This window comes from Lonchura striata, chromosome 35, assembly GCF_050655825.1.
Source record: "Lonchura striata isolate lonStrDom1 chromosome 35, ASM5065582v1, whole genome shotgun sequence".
NCBI lineage: Eukaryota > Metazoa > Chordata > Aves > Passeriformes > Estrildidae > Lonchura > Lonchura striata.
Genome location: NC_140737.1, coordinates 403302 through 425760, shown reverse-complemented (window position 1 = coordinate 425760; position 22459 = coordinate 403302). Strand labels below are relative to the sequence as shown.

The 22459-nt window shown below is 58.2% G+C and overlaps 2 protein-coding genes across 2 annotated transcripts in view; one reads left to right on the top strand and one right to left on the bottom strand.

Moving 5' to 3' along the window:
• Window positions 1–519: 519 nt before the first annotated feature.
• On the top strand, window positions 520–21745 carry ABHD16A (abhydrolase domain containing 16A, phospholipase). The gene is made up of 20 exons (XM_085564926.1): window positions 520–680; window positions 756–812; window positions 2801–2867; window positions 3814–3900; window positions 3990–4075; window positions 5034–5110; window positions 6578–6676; window positions 8272–8386; window positions 10010–10108; window positions 11006–11069; window positions 11973–12022; window positions 12718–12841; window positions 14006–14110; window positions 14703–14766; window positions 15302–15358; window positions 16226–16288; window positions 17644–17720; window positions 19430–19528; window positions 20532–20578; window positions 21543–21745. Exons 1-20 carry the CDS (start codon window positions 573–575, stop codon window positions 21624–21626), a joined length of 1629 nt encoding a protein of 542 aa, XP_085421052.1. The 5' UTR covers window positions 520–572; the 3' UTR covers window positions 21627–21745.
• A 529-nt stretch (window positions 21746–22274) lies between these two features.
• The window catches only part of VARS1 (valyl-tRNA synthetase 1), a 36986-nt gene continuing 36801 nt past the window's right edge, over window positions 22275–22459 (bottom strand). Inside the window, exon 32 of the mRNA XM_085564914.1 lies at window positions 22275–22404. Within this exon, the coding sequence (XP_085421040.1) occupies window positions 22336–22404 (69 nt within the window). The 3' untranslated portion in view covers window positions 22275–22335. The remainder of the gene's footprint in view (window positions 22405–22459) is intronic.

Sequence of the window (22459 nt, the reverse complement as noted above, 5' to 3'; positions counted from 1 at the left end):
CAGCCGGTTTGGGGTGACTTTCGGCTGTTCTGAGTCAACTCCAGCCGCTTTTGGTGCCCCTTTGCCCCATTCGCGCCCCTCGCGCTGCATTTTGGGGCGATTTCCGCCGCTTTTGGGCCATTTCCAGGCCTTTGCATGGGCTCGTTTCCATGGCAGCGCCGCCATTTTGTCCCGCCCTTATTCCTTTGACAACGCCGCCATTTTGTCCCGCCCCCGTTCCCATGGCAACGCCGCCATTTTTGTCCCACCCATATTTGCAGCGCCGCCATTTTACCCCGCCCCTGTTCCCATGGCAACGCCGCCATTTTGTCCCGCCCATATTTACAACGCCGCCATTTTGTCCCGCCCCCGTTCTCATGGCAACGCCGCCATTTTGTCCCGCCCATATTTACAACGCCGCCATTTTGTCCCGCCCCCGTTCCCATGGCAACGCCGCCATTTTGTCCCGCCCCCGTTCCTACGCCATCGCCGCCATCTTGCCCCGTTCCCATGGCAACGCCCCACGCCGCCGCGGCCCCGCCCCGGAAGCGCCGTTTCCCGGTAGCGCCGCCGCTTCCGCCGCCGCCGCCGCCATGGCGAAGCTGCTCAGCTGCGTCCTGGGCCCGCGGCTCTACCGGGTGCACCGGCCGCGGCTGCCCGGGGCGGCCCCGGGCGGGGAGGCGCGGGGGGAGCCGGCCTGGGTGAGGCGCGGGGCCGGGGCGGTGTCGGTAGCGGGGCCGGTGCCGGTGCCCCGCTGAGCCCCGGTGCCCCCGCAGGACTCGTACTACCAACCGCGGGGGCTGGAGAAGCACACGGACAGCGTCCTGGCGCTGGTGAGCGCGGCCGGCCGCCTCCACCCCAGGCCCCTGCAGCTGCCCGCGGTTCCCAAGTTCCCGCAATTCCCCCGAATTCCCCTCAATTCCCCTGAATTCCCCTGAATTTCCCCGAATTTCCCCTGAATTTTCCTCAATTCCCCCGAATTTCCCCTGAATTTCCCTCAATTCCCCTGAATTTCCCCGAATTTCCCCTGAATTTTCCTCAATTCCCCCGAATTTCCCCTGAATTTTCCTCAATTCCCCTGAATTTCCCCGAATTTCCCTCAATTCCCCCGAATTTCCCCCTATTTTTCCCCAATTCCCCTGAATTTCCCTCAATTCCCCTGAATTTCCCTGAATTTCCCCGAATTTCCCCTGAATTACCCCAAATTTCCCTCAATTCCCCCGAATTCCCCCGAATTTCCCTCAATTCCCCTGAATTTCCCCGAATTTCCCCTGAATTTTCCTCAATTCCCCTGAATTTCCCCGAATTTCCCTCAATTCCCCCGAATTTCCCCCTATTTTTCCTCAATTCCCCTGAATTTCCCTGAATTTCCCCGAATTTCCCCTGAATTTTCCTCAATTCCCCCGAATTTCCCCTGAATTTTCCTCAGTTCCCCTGAATTTCCCCGAATTTCCCCTGAATTTCCCTCAATTCCCCCGAATTTCCCCTGAATTTTCCTCAGTTCCCCTGAATTTCCCCGAATTTCCCCTGAATTTTCCTCAATTCCCCGAATTTCCCCTAATTTCCAGTGAATTTTCCCCAATTCCCCCCGAATTTCCCTGAATTTCCCCAAATTTTCCACAATTCCCTGAATTTTCCTCCAATTTCCCCCAAATTTCCTGCAATTCCCCCGAATTTTCCACAATTCCCCCAAATTTCCCTGATATACCCCGAATTTTCCTCAATTCCTCTGAATTTCCCCGAATTTCCCCCAAATTTTCCTCAATTCCTCGGAATTTCCCCGAATTTTCCACAATTCCCCGAATTTCCCCCAAATTTTCCTTAATTCCTCTGAATTTACCCCGAATTTCCCTCCATTCCCCTGCATTTTCCTCAATTCCCCTGAATGTCCCCAAATTTCCTCTGAATTTCCCCAAATTCCCCCAAATTTCCCCAAAATATCCCAAAATTTCCCCAAATTTCACCTGAATTTCTCCTAAATCCCTCCCAAATTTTCCAAAATCCCCCCAATTTCCCCAATTTTCCCCAAATTTCCCCAAATTACTCTTAAATTCCCTCCAATTCCCTTGATTTCCCCCAAATTTCCCTAAATTCCCCCAAATCCCCCAAATTTCCCCTGAATTCCCCCAAATTTCCCCCAAGCATCCCAATTTTCCCCAAATTTTCCTGATTCCCCGCAAATTTTCCCCAAATTCCCCAAAATTTTCCCTGAATTTCTCTGATTTTCCCTGAATTTCCCCAAATTTTCCCCAAATTCCCCAAAATTTTCCCTGAATGTCCCCAAATTTACCCCAAATATCCCAATTTTCCCCTGAATTTCCCTTGAACTTCCCTGATTTTCCCCAAATTTTCCCCAAAATTTTCCCTGAATTTCTCTGATTTTCCTCAAATTTACCCCAAATCCCCCCAATTTCCCCCAAATACCCCAAAATCTCCCCTAAATCCCCCCCAATTTCCCCCGAATATCTCTGAATTTCCCCAATTTTCACCTGAATTCCCGCAAATTTCCCCCAAATATCCAATTTTTCCCCCAAATTTCCCTGATTTCCCCAAATTTTCCCCAAATTCCCCAAAATTTTCCCTGAACTCCCCCAAATTTCCCCCAAATCCCCCCCAATTTCCCCCAAATACCCCAAAATCTCCCCTAAATCCCCCCCAATTTCCCCCGAATATCTCTGATTTTCCCCAATTTTCCCCTGAACTCCCCCCAATTTTTTCCTGAATTCCCCCAAATTCCCCAATTTTTCCCCCAATTCCCTCAAATTTTCCCCGAATTTCCCCCAAATCCCCCGAAATCGCCCCAAATCCGGGGCTCCCGCAGGCCTCGGTGCTCTGGTCCATCTCCTGCTACGCCTCCCCCCTGGCCCTGCTCTACCTGTACCGGAAAGGTGCGGCCAGGTTTGGGGGAATTTGGGCAGATTTGGGGAATTTGGGAGATTGGAGGTGATTTGGGGGCATTTGGAGGGATTTAGGGAGATTTTTTGGGGAGATTTGGGTGGATTTAGGGGGAATTTAAGGGGGGATTTGGGGGGATTTTTGGGGAGAGTTGTGGGGGATTTGGGGTGATTTAGGGGGGAGATTTTGGGAGGATTTGGGGGAATTTGGGGGAGTTTGGGGGTGGTTTGGGGAGATTTGGGGGATTTAGGGGAATTTGAGGTGATTTAGGGGCATTTGGAGGGATTTGGGGGGATTTAGGGGGAATTTGGAGGGATTTGGGGGGATTTTTTGGGGAGATTTAGGGGGAATTTGGGGGGATTTTTTGGGGAGATTTGGGGAGATTTTGGGGGAGATTTGAGGAGAATCTGGAGGAATTTGGGGTGGCTTTAGGGGGTATTTTTTGGGATTTGGGGTGGTTTTGGGGGAATTTGACGAGGATTTGGGGAGATTTTTGGGGGGTTTGGAGGGGTTTTGGGGGGGGGTTTGGGGGTGTTTCTGGGCAGTTTTTGGGTTATTTTTGGGCTGTTTTGGGAGGATTTTTAGGGATTGTTTTGGGTCATTTTTGGGCTGTTTCTGGGGTTATTTTTGGGCTGTTTCTGGGGTTGTTTTGGGTCATTTTTGGGGTTATTATTGGGGTTTTTTGGGGTCGCTTATGGATCATTTTGGGATAATTTTTGGGTCATTTTTGGATGATTTTGGTGCCATTTTCGCCATTTTCTCCCCAGGCCTGCTGACCATGTCCCGCGTGCTTTGGGGTTGTTTTTGGGTTATTTTTTTGGGCTGTTTCTGGGTTGGTTTTGGGCTATTTTGTGAGGATTTTTAGGGGTCGTTTTGGATCATTTTGGGATCATTTTTGGGTCATTTTAGGATGATTTTGGTGCCTTTTCTCCCTCCCAGGCCTGCTGACCATGTCCCGCGTGGTGCCCCTGTCCCACTGCGCCGCCACCCTGGGGCTGCTGCTGGCGGGCGTGGCCTGCCTGCGAGGTCAGGGGGATTTTGGGGGATTTTGGGGGATTTTGGGGGATTTGGGGAATTTGGGGGGACCCCCTGAACTCTCGGTGCCCCCACGCCAGGGCTGGGCCGCTGGAGCAACCCCCAGTACCTGGAGTTCATCGCCGTGCTGGAGGAGAGCCACCGCTCCGGCAGCGCCGACAGCAGGGTGGGATTTGGGCAGATTTCGGGAGGTTTTGGGGAAATTTGGGGAGATTGGAGAGATATTGGGGAGATTTGGGGCATTTCATGGAGATTTTGTGGAGATTTTGGGCAAAATGGGGAGGTTTTGGGGAGATTCGAAGAGATTTTGGGAGATCTGGGGAGGTTTTGGGGAGATTTTGGGGAGATCTGGGGAGGTTTTGGAGAGATTTTGGGGAGATTTGGGGCATTTCATGGAGATTTTGGGGAGATTTTGGGTAAAATGGGGAGATTTTGGGGAGATTCGGAGAGATTTTGGGAGATCTGGGGAGGTTTTGGAGAGATTTTGGGGAGATTTGGGAGATTTTTGGGAGCTTTGGAGAGATATTGGGGAGATTTGGGAGATTTTTGGGAGATTTGGAGAGATATTGGGGAGATTTGGGGCATTTCATGGAGATTTTGGGGAGATTTTGGGTAAAATGGGGAGATTTTGGGGAGATTCGAAGAGATTTTGGGGAGATTTTGGGAGATCTGGGGAGGTTTTGGAGAGATTTTGGGGAGATTTGGAGAGATTTTTGGGAGATTTTGAGAGATTTTGGGGCATTTGGGGAGATTTGGGGCGTTTCGGGAGGTTTTGGGGACATTCTGGAGACAATTCTGGGGAGATTCTGAGGAGATTTTGAGGTGATTTTGAGAGATTTGGGGAGATTTGAGGAGATTTTGGGCAAAATGGGGAGATTAGGGGTGATTCTGGGGAGATTTGGGGTGATTTTGAGACATTTGGGGTGATTTTGGGGACATTCTGGAGACAATTCTGGGGAGATTTTGGGGTGATTCTGGGGAGATTTTGAGGTGATTTTGGGGACGTTTTGGGGACACTTTGGGGACATTGTGGGGACATTTTGGGGACATTCTGGAGACGTTTTGGGGATATTTTGGGGACGTTTTGGGGATATTTTGGGGACGTTTTGGGGACGTTCCCCCAGCGGAAACTCGGCCTCTACACCTTCGACTTCCGCAGCTGGCCCGTGGATTTCCGCTGGGACAGCGCCGGCCCCGCCTGGTCAGGGAGCGCCGCGCCCCCAAACCCCGGGGGACCCCAAAAACCACCCTGGGACCCCCAAAAACCACCCCGGGACCCCAAAAACCACCCTGGGACCCCAAAAACCACCCTGGGACCCCCAAAATCCCCCTGGGACCCCCAAAACCACCCTGGGACCCCAAAAACCACCCTGGGACCCCCAAAAACCACCCTGGGACCCCAAAAACCACCCTGGGACCCCCAAAATCCCCTTGGGACCCTCAAAAACCACCCTGGGACCCCCAAAATCCCCCTGGGACCCCCAAAACCACCCTGGGACCCCCAAAATCCCCCTGGGACCCCCAAAAACCACCCTGGGACCCTCAAAAACCACCGTGGGACCCCCAAAATGCCCCTGGGACCCCAAAAACCACCCTGTGACCCCAAAAACCACCCTGTGACCCCCAAAAACCACCCTGGGACCCCAAAATCCCCCTGGGACCCCAAAAACCACCCTGTGACCCCCAAAAACCACCCTGGGACCCCAAAATCCCCCTGGGACCCCCAAAACCACCCTGGGACCCCCAAAAACCACGCTGGGACCCCAAAAACCACCCTGGGACCCCAAAAACCACCCTGGGACCCCCAAAATCCCCCTGGGACCCCCAAAAACCACCCTGGGACCCCAAAAACCACCCTGGGACCCCCAAAATCCCCCTGGGACCCCCAAATCCCACCTGGGACCCCAAAAACCACCCTGGGGCCCCCCAAACCCCCCCTGGGACCCCCCAAAACTGCCCTGGGACCCCCAAAACCTCCCTGGGACCCCCAAAACCACCCTGGGACCTCAAAAAACCTTCATGGGACCCCAAAAACCACCCTGGGACCCCAAAAACCAACCTGGGACCCCCAAAAACCACCCCGGGACCCCAAAAATCTCCCTGGGACCCCCAAAACCCCACCTGGGACTCCCCAAACCCCACCTGGGATCTCCAAATCCCCCCTGGGACCCCTCAAACCCCACCTGGGACCCCCCAAACCCCACCTGGGACCCCCCAAACCCCCCCTGGGACCCCCCAAACCCCACCTGGGACCCCCCAAACCCCACCTGGGACTCCCCAAATCCCACCTGGGACCCCCAAACCTCACCCAGGGACCCCCAAACCCCCCCTGGGACCCCCCAAAATCCATCCAGGGACCCCCAAACCCCCCCTGGGACCCCCCAAAATCCATCCAGGACCCCCCAAATCCCCCCTGGGACACCCCAAACCCCCCGGGACCCCCCAAACCCCCCAGGACCCCCCAAACCCCACCCAGGACCCCCCAAACCCCCCCTGGGACCCCCCAAAATCCATCCAGGACCCCTCAAACCCCCCAGGACCCCCCAAACCCCCCGGGACCCCCCAAACCCCCCAGGACCCCCCAAATCCCCCCTGGGACCCCCCAAAATCCATCCAGGACCCCCCAAAATCCATCCAGGACCCCCCAAACCCCCGTCTGTGGTTGCAGGGGCGGTGCCCGGGCGGTGCCGCTGCTCCCGGCCCGGCCCCGCGGCGCCTCCCGGGGGCTCCTGGGGACGCTCCGGAACCTTCCGGGAGCCATGGCCAGGTGGGCGGGGCCTGGGGGGGGCGTGGGAAAGGGGGCGGGGCCTGGGGCCAGGGGCGGGGCCTGGGCAGGGGCGGGGCCTCGGGGGGCGGGGCCTCAGGGGGCGGGGGCAGGGCGGGGGGACGGGATTGGTTGGGAGGGGCCACGCCCATGGGTGGGGGTGACCTAAAGTGACCCCAAAAGTGACCCCAAAAGTGACCCTGGGAACCCCAAAACTGACCTTGAAAGTGACCCCAGAATGACCCTGCGACCCCAAAAGTGACCCCAAAACTGACCCTGGGACCCCAAAATTGACCCCAAAACTGACCTTGAAAGTGACCCCAGAATGACCCTGCGACCCCAAAACTGACCCTGGGACCCCAAAAGTGACTCGGGGACCCCAGAAGTGACCCCAAAATCATCCCAGAGACCCCAAAAGTGACCCTGGGACCCCAAAAGTGACCCCAAAAGTGACCCCAAAATGACCCTGGGACCCCAAAACTGACCCCAAAACTGACCCTGGGACCCCAAAATTGACTCCAGGACCCCAAAACTGACCCCAAAAGTGACCCCAAAACTGACCCTGGGACCCCAGAATTAACCCAAAAACCCCGAAAGTGATCCCAAAACGACCCCGGGACCCTTAAAATGCCCCAAAACTGATCCAAAAGTGACCTGGGGACCCCAAAAGTGACCCCGGGATCCCAAAACTGACCCCAAAAGTGACCCTGGGAACCCCAAAAGTGACCCTGGGACCCCACCCATGGGTGTCTTTCTGACCCCACCCATGGGTGTCCCTGCCCCACCCATGGGTGTCCCTGACCCCACCCATGGGTGCCTTTGCCCCACCCATGAGTGTCCCTGCCCCACCCATGGGTGTCTCCCTGCCCCACCCATGGGTGTCCCTGACCCCACCCATGGCTGTCCCTGACCCCACCCATGGGTGTCCCTGACCCCACCCATGGGTGTCCCTCCCCACCCATGGGTGTCCCTGCCCCATCCATGGGTGTCCCTGCCCCACCCATGGGTGTCCCTGACCCCACCCATGGCTGTCCCTCCCCACCCATGGGTGTCCCTGCCCCACCCATGGGTGCCTTTGCCCCACCCATGAGTGTCCCTGCCCCACCCATGGGTGTCCCTGCCCCACCCATGGGTGCCTTTGCCCCACCCATGAGTGTCCCTGACCCCACCCATGGGTGTCCCTCCCCACCCATGGGTGTCCCTGCCCCATCCATGGGTGTCCCTGCCCCACCCATGGGTGTCCCTGACCCCACCCATGGCTGTCCCTCCCCACCCATGGGTGTCCCTGCCCCATCCATGGGTGTCCCTGCCCCACCCATGGCTGTCCCTCCCCACCCATGGGTGCCTTTGCCCCACCCATGGGTGTCCCTCCCCACCCATGGGTGTCCCTCCTCACCCATGGGTGTCCCTGCCCCACCCATGGCTGTCCCTCCCCACCCATGGGTGTCCCTGCCCCACCCATGGGTGTCCCTCCCCACACATGGCTGTCCCTCCCCACCCATGGGTGTCCCTCCCCACCCATGGCTGTCCCTCCCCACCCGTGGGTGTCCCTCCCCACCCATGGGTGTCCCTCCCCACCCATGGGTGTCCCTCCCCAGGCTGCTCCTGGCGCACACCCTGGGCCGCCGGATGCTGTTCCCGGGCTCGGTGCGGCTGCTGCAGCGAGCGCTGCTGCCCGCCCTGCTGCAGGGCCAGGCGCGCCTCATCGAGCAGGTGGGAGCCCCAAAATGTCCCAAATTCATCCCAAAATATCCCCAAAATATCCCAAAATATCCCTGAAATATCCCAAAAATATCCCCCAAAATATTCCCAAAATATCCCAAAATATCCCTGAGATTCCCAGCCCAGCCCCGCCCTGCTGCAGGGCCAGGCGCGCCTCATCGAGCAGGTGGGAGCCCCAAAATAGCCCAAATTCATCCCAAAATATCCCCAAAATATCCCTGAAATATCCCAAAAATATCCCCCAAAATATTCCCAAAATATCCCAAAATATTCCCAAAATATCCCTGAAATATCCCAAATATATCCCCCAAAATATCCCTGAAATATCCCAAAATATTCCCAAAATATCCCTGAAATATCCCAAAAATATCCCCAAAATATCCCTGAAATATCCCCTAAAATATCCCTGAAATATCCCCAAAATATCCCCCAAAATATTTCCAAAATATCCCAAAATATCCCTGAGATTCCCAGCCCAGCCCCGCCCTGCTGCAGGGCCAGGCGCGCCTCATCGAGCAGGTGGGAGCCCCAAAATGTCCCAAATTCATCCCAAAATATCCCAAAAATATCCCCCAAAATATCCCTGAAATATCCCAAAAATATCCTCCAAAATATTCCCAAAATATCCCAAAATATCCCAAAATACTCCTCGAAACGTTCCCGAAATATCCCTGAAAATATCCCGAAATATTCGACGAGATATTCCTGAAAACATCCCAAAATATTCCTGAAAACACCCCAAAAGATTTCCTAAAGTATTCCCCAAAATCCCCTGAAAACAGCCCCGAATCCCCCCAAAATCCCCCCCAATATCGCTCCAAAATGACCCAAAATCCGCCCAGATTTCAGTAAAAGCACCTCAAAATCCCCCCAAAATCTCTCCAAAATTCCCCCTGGACCCCAAGTCCCCCCAAAATTCCCCAAATTCCTCCAAATTCCCCCAAAATTCCCCGAATTCCCCCAAAATCCCCCAAAATCCACCGAATTCCCCTGAAATACCCCAAAATCACCTGAATTCCCCCAAAATCACCCCAAAATCACCTGAATCCCCCCAAAATCACCCCAAATTACCCAAAATCTCCTGAATTCCTCCAAAATCCCGTCTTCCCCCGAAATTCCCCCAAAACTGCCCCAAATTACCCAAAATCACCTGAATTCCCCCAAAATCCCCTGACTTCCCCCCGAAATTCCCCCAAAATCCCCCGAATTCCCCCAAAATTCCCAAAAATCACCTGAATTCCCCTGAAATCCCCCAAAACCACCCCAAATTCCCCAAAATCACCCGAATTCCTCCAAAATCCCCTGACTTCCCCCCGAAATTCCCCCAAAATCCCCCGAATTCCCCCAAAATTCCCAAAAATCACCTGAATTCCCCTGAAATCCCCCCAAACCCCCCCAAATTACCCAAAACCCCCTGAATTCGCCTGAAATCCTCCAAAATCCCCTGAAATCCACCGAATTCCCCTGAAATCCCCAAAAATCCACTACTTCCCCCGAAATTCCCCCAAAATCACCTGAAATCCCCCAAATTCCCCCAAAATCACCTGAAATGCCCCAAATTCCCCCGAAATCCCCCGAATTCCCCCCAAAATTCCCCCGAAATCCCCCGAACAGTTTGGGGGCCAGCGGGCCAAGCTGGTGGCGTGTGACGGCAACGAGATCGACGCCATGGTCATCGACCGGCGCGGGAGAGACCCCCGGGGGGACACCCTGGTGGGATTCGGGGGTCCCGGGGGATTTGGGGGGGTCCCGGGGGGATTTGGGGGGTCCCAGGTGGGATTTGGGGGGTCCCAGGTGGGGTTTGGGGGGATTTTGGGGGGATTTGGGGGGTCCCAGGTGGGGTTTGGGGGTCCCTGGGTCATCGACCGGCGCGGGAGGGACCCCCGCGGGGACACCCTGGTGGGATTCGGGGGTCCCGGGGGATTTGGGGGGTCCCGGGGGATTTGGGGGGTCCCAGGTGGGGTTTGGGGGGTCCCAGGGGGATTTTGCGGGGTCCCGGGGGGGATTTGGGGGGTCCCAGGGGGATTTTGGGGGGATTTGGGGGGTCCCAGGTGGGGTTTGGGGGGTCCCAGGTGGGATTTGGGGGGTCCCAGGTGGGGTTTGGGGGGTCCCAGGGGGATTTTGGGGGGTCCCGGGGGGATTTTGGGGGGTCCCCGAGGGATTTGGGGGGTCCCAGGTGGGGTTTGGGGGGTCCCAGGGGGGTCCTTGGGGGATTTTGGGGGTCCCAGGGGGGGGATTGGGAATCCCGTGTGGGTTTTTGGGTGTCCCGGGAGGTTTTTTGGGGGTCCCGAGGCGGTTTTTGGGGGTCCCGGGAGGTTTTTTGGGGGTCCCGGGTGGATTTTGGGGGTCCCGGGTGGATTTTGGGGGTCCCGGGTGGGTTTTTGGGGGTCCTGGGAGATTTTTTGGGGGTCTCGGGGTGGTTTTAGGGTTCTCAGGGGGTTTTGGGGGGTCGGTGGGTTTTTGGGGTCCTGGGTGGGTTTTTGGGGGTCCCGGGTGGATTTTGGGGGTCCCGGGTGGGTTTTTGGGGGTCCCAGGTGGATTTTGGGGGTCCCGGGTGGATTTTGGGGGTCCCGGGTGGATTTTGGGGGGTCTGACCCCCTCTCCCCGCAGGTGATTTGCTGCGAGGGCAACGCCGGCTTCTACGAGGTCGGGTGTCTGAGCACCCCCCTGGAGGGTACGGGGACCCCAAAACTGACCCCAAAACTGACCCCGGGACCCCAAAACTCACCCCAAAACTGTCCCCAAAACTCACCCCAAAACTGTCCCCAAAACTGACCCCAAAACTCATCCCAGAACTGACCCCAAAACTCACCCCAAAACTGACCCCGGGACCCCAAAACTCACCCCAAAAGTGACCTCAAAACTGTCCCCAAAACTGACCCGAAAAGTCACTCCAAATCTGACCCCAGGACCCCAAAAATGACCCCAAAACTGAACCCTAAAGTGACCCCAAAATTGACCCTGGGACCCCAAAAGTCCCCCCAAAATTGACCCCAAAACTGACCCTGAAGCCCCAGAAGTGACCCTGGGTCCCCAAAAGTGACCCTGGGTCCCCAAAATTGCCCCGGGGACCCCAAAATTGCCCCGGGGACCCCTTGGTTGGGGGCTCCCCATTTTTGAGGCTTGAGGGATTTGGGTTTGGGGGTTTTGGGTTGGATTTTGGGGTTTTTGGGTTTGATTTTGGGGGATTTGGATTTTGGGGGGTTTTGGGTCCAATTTGGGGGTGGGGCTAAATTTGGGAGGTTTTGGTTTGGATTTTGGGTGGGATTTTGGAGGTTTTGGGTTGGATTCTGGGTTGGATTTTGGGGGGGGTTGGGTTGAATTTGGGAGATTTTGGTTTGGATTTTGGGGGGTTTGGGATTGGATTTTGGGTGGGATTTTGGGCGGGATTTTGGGTGGGATTTGGGAGGTTTTGTGGTGGATTTTGGGCTGTTTTGGGTTGGATTTGGGCGGTTTTGGGTCAGATTTTGGGGTTTTTTGAGTCTCGCTCAGATCTGCAGGTTTTGGGGGGGTCATTGCTGGTCCACCCCCCCATTTTTGGGGTCCCAGAGTGACCCCCCCGTGTCCCCCCCCCCAGCTGGGTACTCGGTCCTGGGCTGGAACCACCCCGGCTTCGGCGGCAGCACCGTGAGTGGGGGGCCGGGGGGATTTGGGGGGGATTTTGGGGGGTCCCGGGGGGATCTGGGGGGCCCTGGGGGAGTTTGGGGGGATCCCAGGTGGGGTTTGCAGGGTCCCTGAGGGGATTTGGGGGGTCCCAGGTGGGATTTGCGGGGTCCCTGGGGGGATTTGGGGGGTCCCGGGGGGATTTGGGGGGTCCCAGGTGGGATTTGCGGGGTCCCTGGGGGGATTTGGGGGGTCCCGGGGGGATTTGGGGGGTCCCAGGTGGGATTTGCGGGGTCCCTGGGGGGATTTGGGGGGTCCCGGGGGGATCTGGGGGTCCCGAGGGGGATTTTGGGGGTCCCTGGGGGGATTTGAGGGTCCCTAGGGGGTTTTGAGGGGTCCCTTGGGGCGGTTTTGGGGCCCCTGGGGGGTTTCTGGGGGGTCCCAGGGGGGGTTTGGGGGTCCTGGGGGGATTTTGGGGGGTCCCAGGTGGGGTTTGGGGGGTCCCTGGGAGATTTTGGGGGGTCCCGGGGGGATTTGGGGGGTCCTGGGGGATTTTGGGAGGTCCCTGGGGGGGTTTTGGGGAGGATTTTGAGTGCCGGGGTTTTGGGGGGTTTTTCTGGGGTTTTTGGGGATCCCCGAATCCGGGTTTTTTTGGGGGGGTTTTGGGGGTGCTGGGGCAGATTTTGGGGTCCCCCTGACCCCCCGGGACCCCTCCCCAGGGGGTGCCCCTGCCCCAGAGCGAGGCCAATGCCATGGACGTGGTGATTCGCTTCGCGCTGCAGCGGCTGCGCTTCGACCCCCCCAGCATCGTCCTGTACGCCTGGTCCATCGGGGGGTTCCCCGGTACGGACTGGGGGCACTGGGAGGGACTGGGAGGGACTGGGAGGGGATTGGGGGGGACTGGGAGGGACTGGGGGGGGATTGGGGGGACTGGGAGGGACTGGGAGGGACTGGGAGGGGATTGGGGGGGACTGGGAGGGGATTGGGGGGGACTGGGAGGGACTGGGAGGGACTGGGAGGGTACTGGGAGGGACTGGGAGGGACTGGGAGGAACTGGGAGGGGACTGGGAGGGACTGGGAGGGACTGGGGGGGGACTGGGATGGACTGGGAGGGGACTGGGAGGGACTGGGAGGGAACTGGGAGGGGACTGGGGGGGACTGGGGGGGACTGGGAGGGAACTGGGAGGGACTGGGAGGGGACTGGGAGGGACTGGGAGGGGATTGGGGGGGACTGGGAGGGACTGGGAGGGACTGGGAGGGACTGGGAGGGGACTGGGAGGGACTGGGAGGGACTGGGAGGGAACTGGGAGGGGATTGGGGGGGACTGGGAGGGACTGGGAGGGACTGGGAGGGGATTGGGGGGGACTGGGAGGAACTGGGAGGGGACTGGGAGGGGATTGGGGGGGACTGGGAGGGACTGGGATGAACTGGGAGGGGATTGGGAAGGACTGGGAGGGACTGGGAGGGACTGGGATGGGACTGGGAGGGACTGGGAGGGAACTGGGGGGAACCCTGCCCCTCCCCGTTTTTGGGGGTCTCTCTGACCCCTCCCCATTTTCGGGGTCTCCCCTCCCCATTTTGGGGGTCTCCCCATTTTTGGGGTCCCCCCCCAGCCACCTGGGCCTCCATGTCCTACCCCGAGCTCGGGGGTCTCCCTGACCCTGCCCCTCCCCGTTTTTGGGGTCTCCCCTCCCCATTTTTGGGGGTCTCTGTGACCCCTCCCCATTTTGGGGGTCTCCCCATTTTTGGGGGTCTCTGTGACCCCTCCCCATTTTTGGGGTCTCCCCTCCCCATTTTGGGGGTCTCCCCATTTTTGGGGTCCCCCCCAGCCACCTGGGCCGCCATGTCCTACCCCGAGCTCGGGGGTCTCCCTGACCCTGCCCCTCCCCGTTTTTGGGGTCTCCCCTCCCCATTTTTGGGGGTCTCTGTGACCCCTCCCCATTTTGGGGGTCTCCCCATTTTTGGGGGTCTCTGTGACCCCTCCCCATTTTTGGGGTCCCCCCCCAGCCACCTGGGCCGCCATGTCCTACCCCGAGCTCGGGGGTCTCGTCCTCGACGCCTCCTTCGACGACCTCGTCCCGCTGGCGCTGAAGGTGCTGCCCCGCGGCTGGCGTGAGTGCCCCAAAAACACCCAAAAACTCCCCAAAAACACCCCAAAAACCATACCAAAAACACCCCAAAAAAACTCCCCCAAAATACCTCAAAAAACCCCAAAACCACACCAAAAATACCCCAAAAACACCCAAAAAAACCCCCCAAAAATCCCCCCAAAAACACAAAAAAAACACCCTCCCCAAAATCCCCCAAAAACCCTCAACACCCCAAAAACCCAAAAAAACCTCCCAAAACCTCCAACCCCCCCCAAAAACCCCCATAAACACCCCAAATCCCCCAAAAGTACCCCCCAAAATCCAAAAAAAACACCCCAAAAAAACCCCCCAAAATCCCCCGAAAAACACCACAAAAACCCAAAAACACCCCCCCAAAATCCCCCCCAAAAATACCCCCCCAAAATCCCCCAAAAAGCCCAAAAAATCCCCCAAAAACCCAAAAAAACCACTCAAAATCCCCCCAAAACCCCCCAAAATCCCACAAAACCCCCCCCCAAAACCCCCCCAAAAATCCCCAAAGACCCTCCCAGGTGAGTTGGGGGTCCCCCAAAATCCCGGGACCCCCCAAAAATCCCCCAAAATTCTGATTTCAGGGGACCTGGTGACGCAGACGGTTCGGGAGCACCTGAACCTCAACAACGCCGAGCAGCTCTGCAGGTGGGCCCCCAAATTCCCAAAATTCACCCGAAATTCACCCAAAATTCACCCAAAATTCACTAAAAATTCCCTAAATTCCATCCAAATGAACCAAACTCCACCTCAAAATCCCCAAAATCCTTTGAATTCACCCACATCCCCCCAAAATTCACCCCTGATTTCCCAAATTCCACCTAAAATGACCCAAATTCCTCCCAACGTTTTCCCAAAATTCCAAATTCACCCAAAATCCTGAAAATCCCAAAAATCCAACCAGATTTCCCCCAAATTCCATCTAAATTCCTCCAAAATTCTGAAAATCTGCCCAAAATTCCCCCAAAATCCCTCCAAAACCCCCAAAATCTCCCAAATTTTCTAAAATCCTCCCCAAAATCCCCCAAAAAATCCCCAAATCCCCCAAAATCACCCCAAATTCCCATAAATTCACCCCAAATCCCCCTAAAAATCCCCCAATTTCCCACAGATTCCCCAAAAAAATCCCCAAATCTCCCCAAAGTCCCCAAAATTTTCCAAAATCCCCCCAAAATCCCCCCAGGTACCAGGGCCCCGTGCTGCTGGTGCGAAGGACGAAGGACGAGATCATCACCACCACGTGAGACCCCCAAAAACCCCCGGGGACCCCCCAAAACACCCCTGGGACCCCCAAAACCCCCCCAGGGACCCCCAAAAAAACCCCTGGGACCCCCAAAAACCCCCGGGGACCCCCCAAAACACCCCTGGGACCCCCAAAATCCACCTGGGAACCCCAAAAACCCACCTGGGACCCCCAAAAACCCCCGGGGACCCCCAAAAAAACCCTGGGGACCCCCAAAATCCACCTGGGACCCCCAAAAACCCCCAGGGACTCCCAAAAAAACCCCTGGGACCCCCAAAAACCCCCGGGGACCCCCAAAAACCCCCGGGGACCCCCCAAAAAAAACCCTGGGACCCCCAAAATCCACCTGGGAACCCCAAAATCCACCTGGGAACCCCAAAAACCCCCCAGGGACCCCAAAAAATATCAGGGACCCCCCAAATCCACCCGGGGACCCCCCAAAACCCCCCGAGGACCCCCAAAAAAACCCCCGGGGACCCCCAAAATTCACCTGGGATCCCCAAAATCCACCTGGGACCCCCAAAAACCCCCGGGGACCCCCAAAACCCCCCCCAGGACTCCCAAAAACCCACCCGGGACCCAAAAACCCACCCGGGGACCCCCAAAAACCCCCTGGGGACCCCCAAAACCCACCCGGGGACCCCCAAAAACCCTTCCAGGACTCTGAAAACCCACCTGGGACTCCCCCAAATCCACCTGGGTCCTCTAAAAGCCCCCAGGGAGCCCCAAAAACCCACCTGGGGACGCCCCCAAAATCATCTGGGGAACCCCCAAACTCCCCTGGGGACCCCCAAAACCCACCCGGGACCCCCAAAACCCACTTGGGACCCCCAAAACCCACCTGGGACCCCCAAAACCCCGCAGGGTCCCCGATGACGTCGCCTCCAACCGCGGCAACGACCTCCTGCTGAAACTGCTGCAGCACCGGTGGGTGGGGGGGGATTTGGGGGGGATTTGGGGGTCCTGGGGGGGAGTTTGGGGGTCCCTGGGGGGGTTTAGAGGGGATTTGGGGGCTCTGGGGGAGGATTTGGGGGTCCTGAGGGGGCTTTGGGGGGTCCCTGGTGGGGTTTTGGGGTTCCTGGGGGGGGCTTGGGGGGGATTTGGGGGTCCTGGGGGGGCTTGGGGGGTCCCAGGTGGGGTTTTGGGGTTCCTGGGGGGGGCTTGGGGGGGATTTGGGGGTCCTGGGGGGGCTTGGGGGGGATTTGGGGGTCCTGGGGGGGCTTGGGGGGTCCCAGGTGGGTTTTTGGGGTTCCTGGGGGGGGCTTGGGGGGGATTTGGGGGTCCTGGGGGGTCCCTGGTGGGGTTTTGGGGTTCCTGGGGGGGTTTGGAGGGGATTTGGGGGCTCTGGGGGAGGACTTGGGGGTCCTGGGGGGGCTTGGGGGGTCCCAGGTGGGTTTTTGGGGTTCCTGGGGGGGGTTTGGAGGGGATTTGGGGGTCCTGGGGGGGTTTGGGGGGTCCCAGGTGGGGTTTTGGGGTTCCTGGGGGGGGCTTGGGGGGGATTTGGGGGTCCTGGGGGGGTTTGGGGGGGATTTGGGGAGTCTGGGGGGGAGTTTGGGGGTCCCTGGGGGGGGTTTAGAGGGGATTTGGGGGCTTGGGGGGGATTTGGGGGTCCCTGGGGGGATTTGGGGGTCCCAGGTGGGTTTTTGGGGTTCCTGGGGGGGTTTGGAGGGGATTTGGGGGGTCTGGGGGAGGATTTGGGGGTCCTGGGGGGGTTTGGGGGGTCCCAGGTGGGGTTTTGGGGTTCCTGGGGGGAGGTTTGGAGGGGATTTGGGGGTCCTGGGGGGGTTTGGGGGGTCCCAGGTGGGGTTTTGGGGTTCCTGGGGGGAGGTTTGGAGGGGATTTGGGGGTCCCTGGGGGGATTTGGGGGTCCCAGGTGGGGTTTTGGGGTTCCTGGGGGGGGTTTGGAGGGGATTTGGGGGGTCTGGGGGGGAGTTTGAGGGAGCACTGGGGGGAGTTTGTGGGTCCTGGGAGGGTTTTGGGGCTCTTGGGGGGATTTTGGGGGTCCCCAGGTGGATTTGGGGTTCCTGGGGGGGTTTTGGGGGGTCCTGGGAGGGGTTTGGGGATCCCTGGGGGGGTTTTGGGGATCCCTGGTGGGAGTTTGGGGGGTCCCAGGTGGGTTTTGGGGTTCCTGGGGGGGTTTGGAGGGGATTTGGGGGGTCTGGGGGGGTTTTGGGGGTCCCAGGTGGGCTTTAGGGGGTCCCTGGAGGTTTTTGGGGGTCCCAGGTGTATTTTGGGGGTCCCTGGAGGTTTTTGGGGCTCTGACCCCCCCGATTCCCCCCCAGGTACCCCAAAATCGTGGTGGGGGAGGGGCTGGAGGCGGTGCGGGAGTGGCTGGAGGCGGCGACCCCTGAGGAGGAGGGTGAGTGACCCCAAAATCGGGGTGAGTGACCCCAAAATCGGGGTGGGAACCCTCAAAATCGGGGTGGGACCCCCAAAATCGGGGTGGGACCCCCAAAATCGGGGTGGGACCCCCAAAATTGGAGTGGGACCCCCACAAAATCGGGGTGAGTGACCCCAAAATCGGGGTGAGTGACCCCAAAATCGGGGTGGGACCCCTGAAATTCCAGCTGTGACCCCCAAATTCGGGTCTGACCCCCCAAAATCTGGGTGTGACCCCCCCCAAATTCTGGGTTTTTTGGGTTCCAATCCCCTTTTTTTGATTTTAATTCTGAATTTTCGTGTCCCACTCCCCATTTTTGGGTTCCAAATCCCCATTTTTTGTTTGTAACTCTCAGTTTTTGGGTTCCTCTCCCCACTTTTGTGTCCCCCTCCCCATATTTTAACTTTAACTCCCATTTTTCCTTTCCCCCTCCCCAATATTTTAATTTTAACTACATTTTTCTTCTCCCCACCCCCATATTTTGATTTTAACTACCATATTTGGATTTTCTCTCCCATATTTTGATTTTAAATCCGATATTTGGATTTTCCCTCCCCTATTTGGATTTTAACTCCCATATTTCAATTTTCCCTCCCATATTTCCATTTTCCCTGCCCATATTTCCATTTTCTCTCCCCATATTTCCATTTTCCCTCCCCTATTTCCATTTTCCCTCCCATATTTCCATTTTCCCTCCCATATTTCCATTTTCCCTCCCCGTATTTCCATTTTCCCTGCCCATATTTCCATTTTCCCTCCCATATTTCCATTTTCCCTCCCCATATTTCAGTTTTCCCTCCCCATATTTCCATTTTCGCTCCCCTATTTGGATTTTAACTCCCATATTTCCATTTTCCCTCCCATATTTCCATTTTCCCTGCCCATATTTCCATTTTCCCTCCCCTATTTGGATTTTCTCTGCCCATATTTCCATTTTCCCTCCCCATATTTCCATTTTCCCTCCCATATTTGGATTTTCCCTGCAATATTTCCATTTTCCCTGCCCATATTTCCATTTTCCCTGCCCATATTTCCATTTTCGCTCCCCTATTTGGATTTTAACTCCCATATTTCCATTTTCCCTGCCCATATTTCCGTTTTCCCTCCCATATTTCCATTTTCCCTCCCCTATTTCCATTTTCTCTCCCATATTTCCATTTTCCCTCCCCTATTTGGATTTTCCCTGCCCATATTTCCATTTTCCCTCCCCATATTTCCATTTTCCCTCCCATATTTCCATTTTCCCTGCCCATATTTCCATTTTCCCTCCCATATTTCCATTTTCCCTGCCCATATTTCCATTTTCGCTCCCCTATTTGGATTTTCCCTGCCCCTATTTCCATTTTCCCTGCCCATATTTCCATTTTCGCTCCCCTATTTCCATTTTCCCTGCCCATATTTCCATTTTCCCTGCAATATTTCCATTTTCCCTGCAATATTTCCATTTTCCCTGCAATATTTCCATTTTCCCTGCCCATATTTCCATTTTCCCTGCCCCTATTTCCATTTTCCCTGCAATATTTCCATTTTCCCTGCAATATTTCCATTTTCCCTCCCATATTTCCATTTTCGCTCCCCTATTTGGATTTTCCCTGCCCATATTTCCATTTTCCCTGCCCATATTTCCATTTTCGCTCCCCTATTTCCATTTTCCCTGCAATATTTTAATCTCTAACCCCATTCCGCAGGCTCGCTGCTGCGCCGCTGCCGCCCGGACGAGCGCCGCTGCCGGGAGCTGCTCGAGGCCTTCGCCGGCCAGCGCCGCCCCCCCTTCCCCTGGGCCATGGGTGGGCGGGGCCGGGGCGGGGCCGGGGGCGTGGCTTGGGGCGTGGCTTGGGGCGTGGTCAGGGTGTGGTTTGGGGCGTGGTCAGGGTGTGGTCTGGGGGTGGTTTGGGTGTGATTTAGGGTGTGGTTTGGGGCGTGGTCTGGGTGTGGTTTGGGGCGTGGTCAGGGTGTGGTCAGGGGGCGTGGTCTGGGGTGTTTTGGGGCGTGGTCAGGGTATGGTTTGGGGCGTGGTTTGGGGCGTGGTCAGGGTGTGGTTTTGGGTGTGGTTTAGGGCGTGGTCAGGGTGTGGTTTGGGGCGTGGTCAGGGTGTGGTCAGGGGCGTGGTTTAGGTGTGATTTAGGGCGTGGTCTGGGGTGGTTTGGGGCGTGGTTTGGGGCATGGTCAGGGTGTGGTCGGGGCGTGGTCAGGGTGTTTGGGGTGTGGTCAGGGGCGTGGTTTAGGTGTGATTTAGGGTGTGGTCTGGGGTGGTTTGGGGCGTGGTCAGGGTGTGGTTTGGTATGTGGTCTGCATGTGGTTTAGGGCGTGGTCAGGGCGTGGTCAGGGTGTTTTGGGGCGTGTTCAGGGTGTGGTTTGGGGCGTGGTTTGGGGCGTGGTCAGGGTGTGGTCGGGGCGTGGTTTAGGTGTGATTTAGGGCGTGGTCTGGGGTGTTTTGGGGCGTGGTTTTGGGCGTGGTCAGGGCGTGGTTTGGGGTGTGGTCTGGATGTGGTTTAGGGCGTGGTCAGGGCGTGGTTTGGGGTGTGGTTTAGGCCGTGGTCAGTGTGTTCTTTAGGGCATGGTCAGGGCGTGGTCAGGGTGTGGTTTAGGGCGTGGCCAGAACAGCCAATCGCAATCAGGGCGTGGTCAGGGTGTGGTTTAGAGCGTGGTCAGGGTGTTCTTTAGGGCGTGGTGTGGGGCGTGGTCAGGGCCTGGTTTGGGCGTGGTTTAGAATATCGTTAGGGCGTGGTCACAACAGTCAATCGCAATCAGGGGGTGGCCCCTCCTGACTTAGCCCCGCCCCCTTTGCAGGTGAGGAGCTGAGCCCCGCCCAGCGCCGCCAGCTGGCGCTCTACCTGGTGAGGGGGCGTGGCCTGGCCTGGGTGGGCGTGGTCTGGCCTGGGTGGGCGTGGCCTGACATAGGGTGGGCGTGGCCTGACATGGGGGAGTGGTCTGGCGTGGGTGGGCGTGGCCTGGCCTGGGTGGGCGTGGCCTGGCCTGGGTGGGCGTGGCCCAGTGTGGTGGGCGTGGCCTGGCCTGGGTGGGCGTGGCCCAGTGTGGTGGGCGTGGCCTGGCCTGGGTGGGCGTGGCCTGGCCTGGGTGAGGAGCTGAGCCCCGCCCAGCGCCGCCAGCTGGCGCTCTACCTGGTGAGGGGGCGTGGCCTGGCCTGGGTGGGCGTGGCCCAGTGTGGTGGGCGTGGCCTGCCTTGGGGTAGGCGTGGTCTGACATGTGGGCGTGGCCGGGGGCGTGGTTTGCCCATAGCGAACGTGGCCTGATTGGCTTGGCATGGCCAGGGGCGTGGCTTATCCTGGGTGGGCGTGGCTGAGCCCGGTGGGCGTGGCTTGGGGTGGGCGTGGCTTGGTCTGGGGGCGTGACCGGGGTTGTGGGCGTGGTCTGGTTTTTGTGTGAGCGTGGCCTGGAATTGGTGGGCGTGTCTAACATTGATGGGCGTGACCAGGGTGTGGTGGGCGTGGTCTGAAGGGGTGGGCGTGGCTTATCCCGGGTGGGCGTGGCCGAGCCCGGATGGGCATAGCTTTGGGTGGGCGTGGCCTGCCCTGGGTGGGTGTGGTTTGGTCTGGGGGCATGTCCCGGGGTGGTGGGCGTGGCCTGGTTTTTGTGTGGGCGTGGCCTGGAATTGGTGGGCGTGTCTAACATTGATGGGCGTGGCCAGGGTGTGCCTGGGTGTTGTGGGCGTGACCTAAAGGGGTGGGCGTGGCCTGAAGTTGGTGGGCGTGGCCTGAAGGGGGGTGGGCGTGGCTTATCCCGGGTGGGCGTGTCCGGGGGCGTGTCCCGTTTCTGACCACGCCCCCGCCCCGCCCCCAGGCCCAGCGGCACCTGCAGAACTTCGAGGCCTCGCACTGCACGCCCCTCCCCCCCCAGGCCTTCCGCCTGCCCTGGGCGCTGTGACCCCTCCCCCGCCCCTCCCCCGCCCCGCACGAGCCCCCCGCCCCTCCCCCCACGCGCGGAGAGAGAGGCGGTCATTACCGAGGTCGGTAATTAATTAAAAAGGTTTTTTTTAAATCGGTTCCGTGCGCATCGTTAGGGAAAATAAATGGGGAGGGGGATAAAAAATTTGGGGAGGGGGGAAAGGGGCGTGGTCATTGGCGGCCACGCCCACAGATCAAGGCCCCACCCCAAAAAGGTCCCCAAAATCCCCCCGGGACCCCCAAAAAGGTCCCCAAAATCCCCCCGGGACCCCCAAAATCCCCCCGGGATCCCCAAAAACCTCCTAGGACCCCCAAAAACCCCCTGGGATCCCCAAAAACTCCCCGGGACCCCCAAAAACCTCCCAGGACCCCCAAAAACCCCCCCAGGACCCCCAAATCCCCCCCAGGACCCCCAAAAACCCCCTGGGATCCCCAAAAACCCCCCAGGACCCCCAAAAACCTCCCAAGACCCCAAAATCCCCCCCGGGATCCCCAAATCCCCCCCAGGGACCCCCAAAAACCCCCCAAGACCCTCCCCCCATCACCCCCCCAAGCCCACCCCCCAAATTTTTCACGAGGGGCGTGGCCAAAGGAGGCCACGCCCCTCATTGATTAACCACGCCCAGGGGCGGGGCAGCAGCGCCTTTATTTGGGGAGGGGTCCCGGGGGGGGAGGGGAGGGGGGAGGGGTCACAGCATTTTCCTCATCAGCTCCTCGGCTTCCAGAACTTTCTGCAGCTCCGACTCCAGCTGGGCCAGCTGGGGGGGGGACACGGGATGGGACCCCCAAAAAAATCCCCAAAATCCACCCCGA

Excerpts from the sequence above, each read along its gene's own strand:
- ABHD16A (XM_085564926.1), top strand. The coding sequence starts at position 573 with ATGGCGAAGCTGCTCAGCTGCGTCCTGGGCCCGCGGCTCTACCGGGTG. Across the intron at positions 6,677-8,271 it reads CTTCCGGGAGCCATGGCCAG|GCTGCTCCTGGCGCACACCC; the intron begins GTGGGCGGGGCC and ends GTCCCTCCCCAG. Across the intron at positions 15,359-16,225 it reads GACGAGATCATCACCACCAC|GGTCCCCGATGACGTCGCCT; the intron begins GTGAGACCCCCA and ends AAAACCCCGCAG.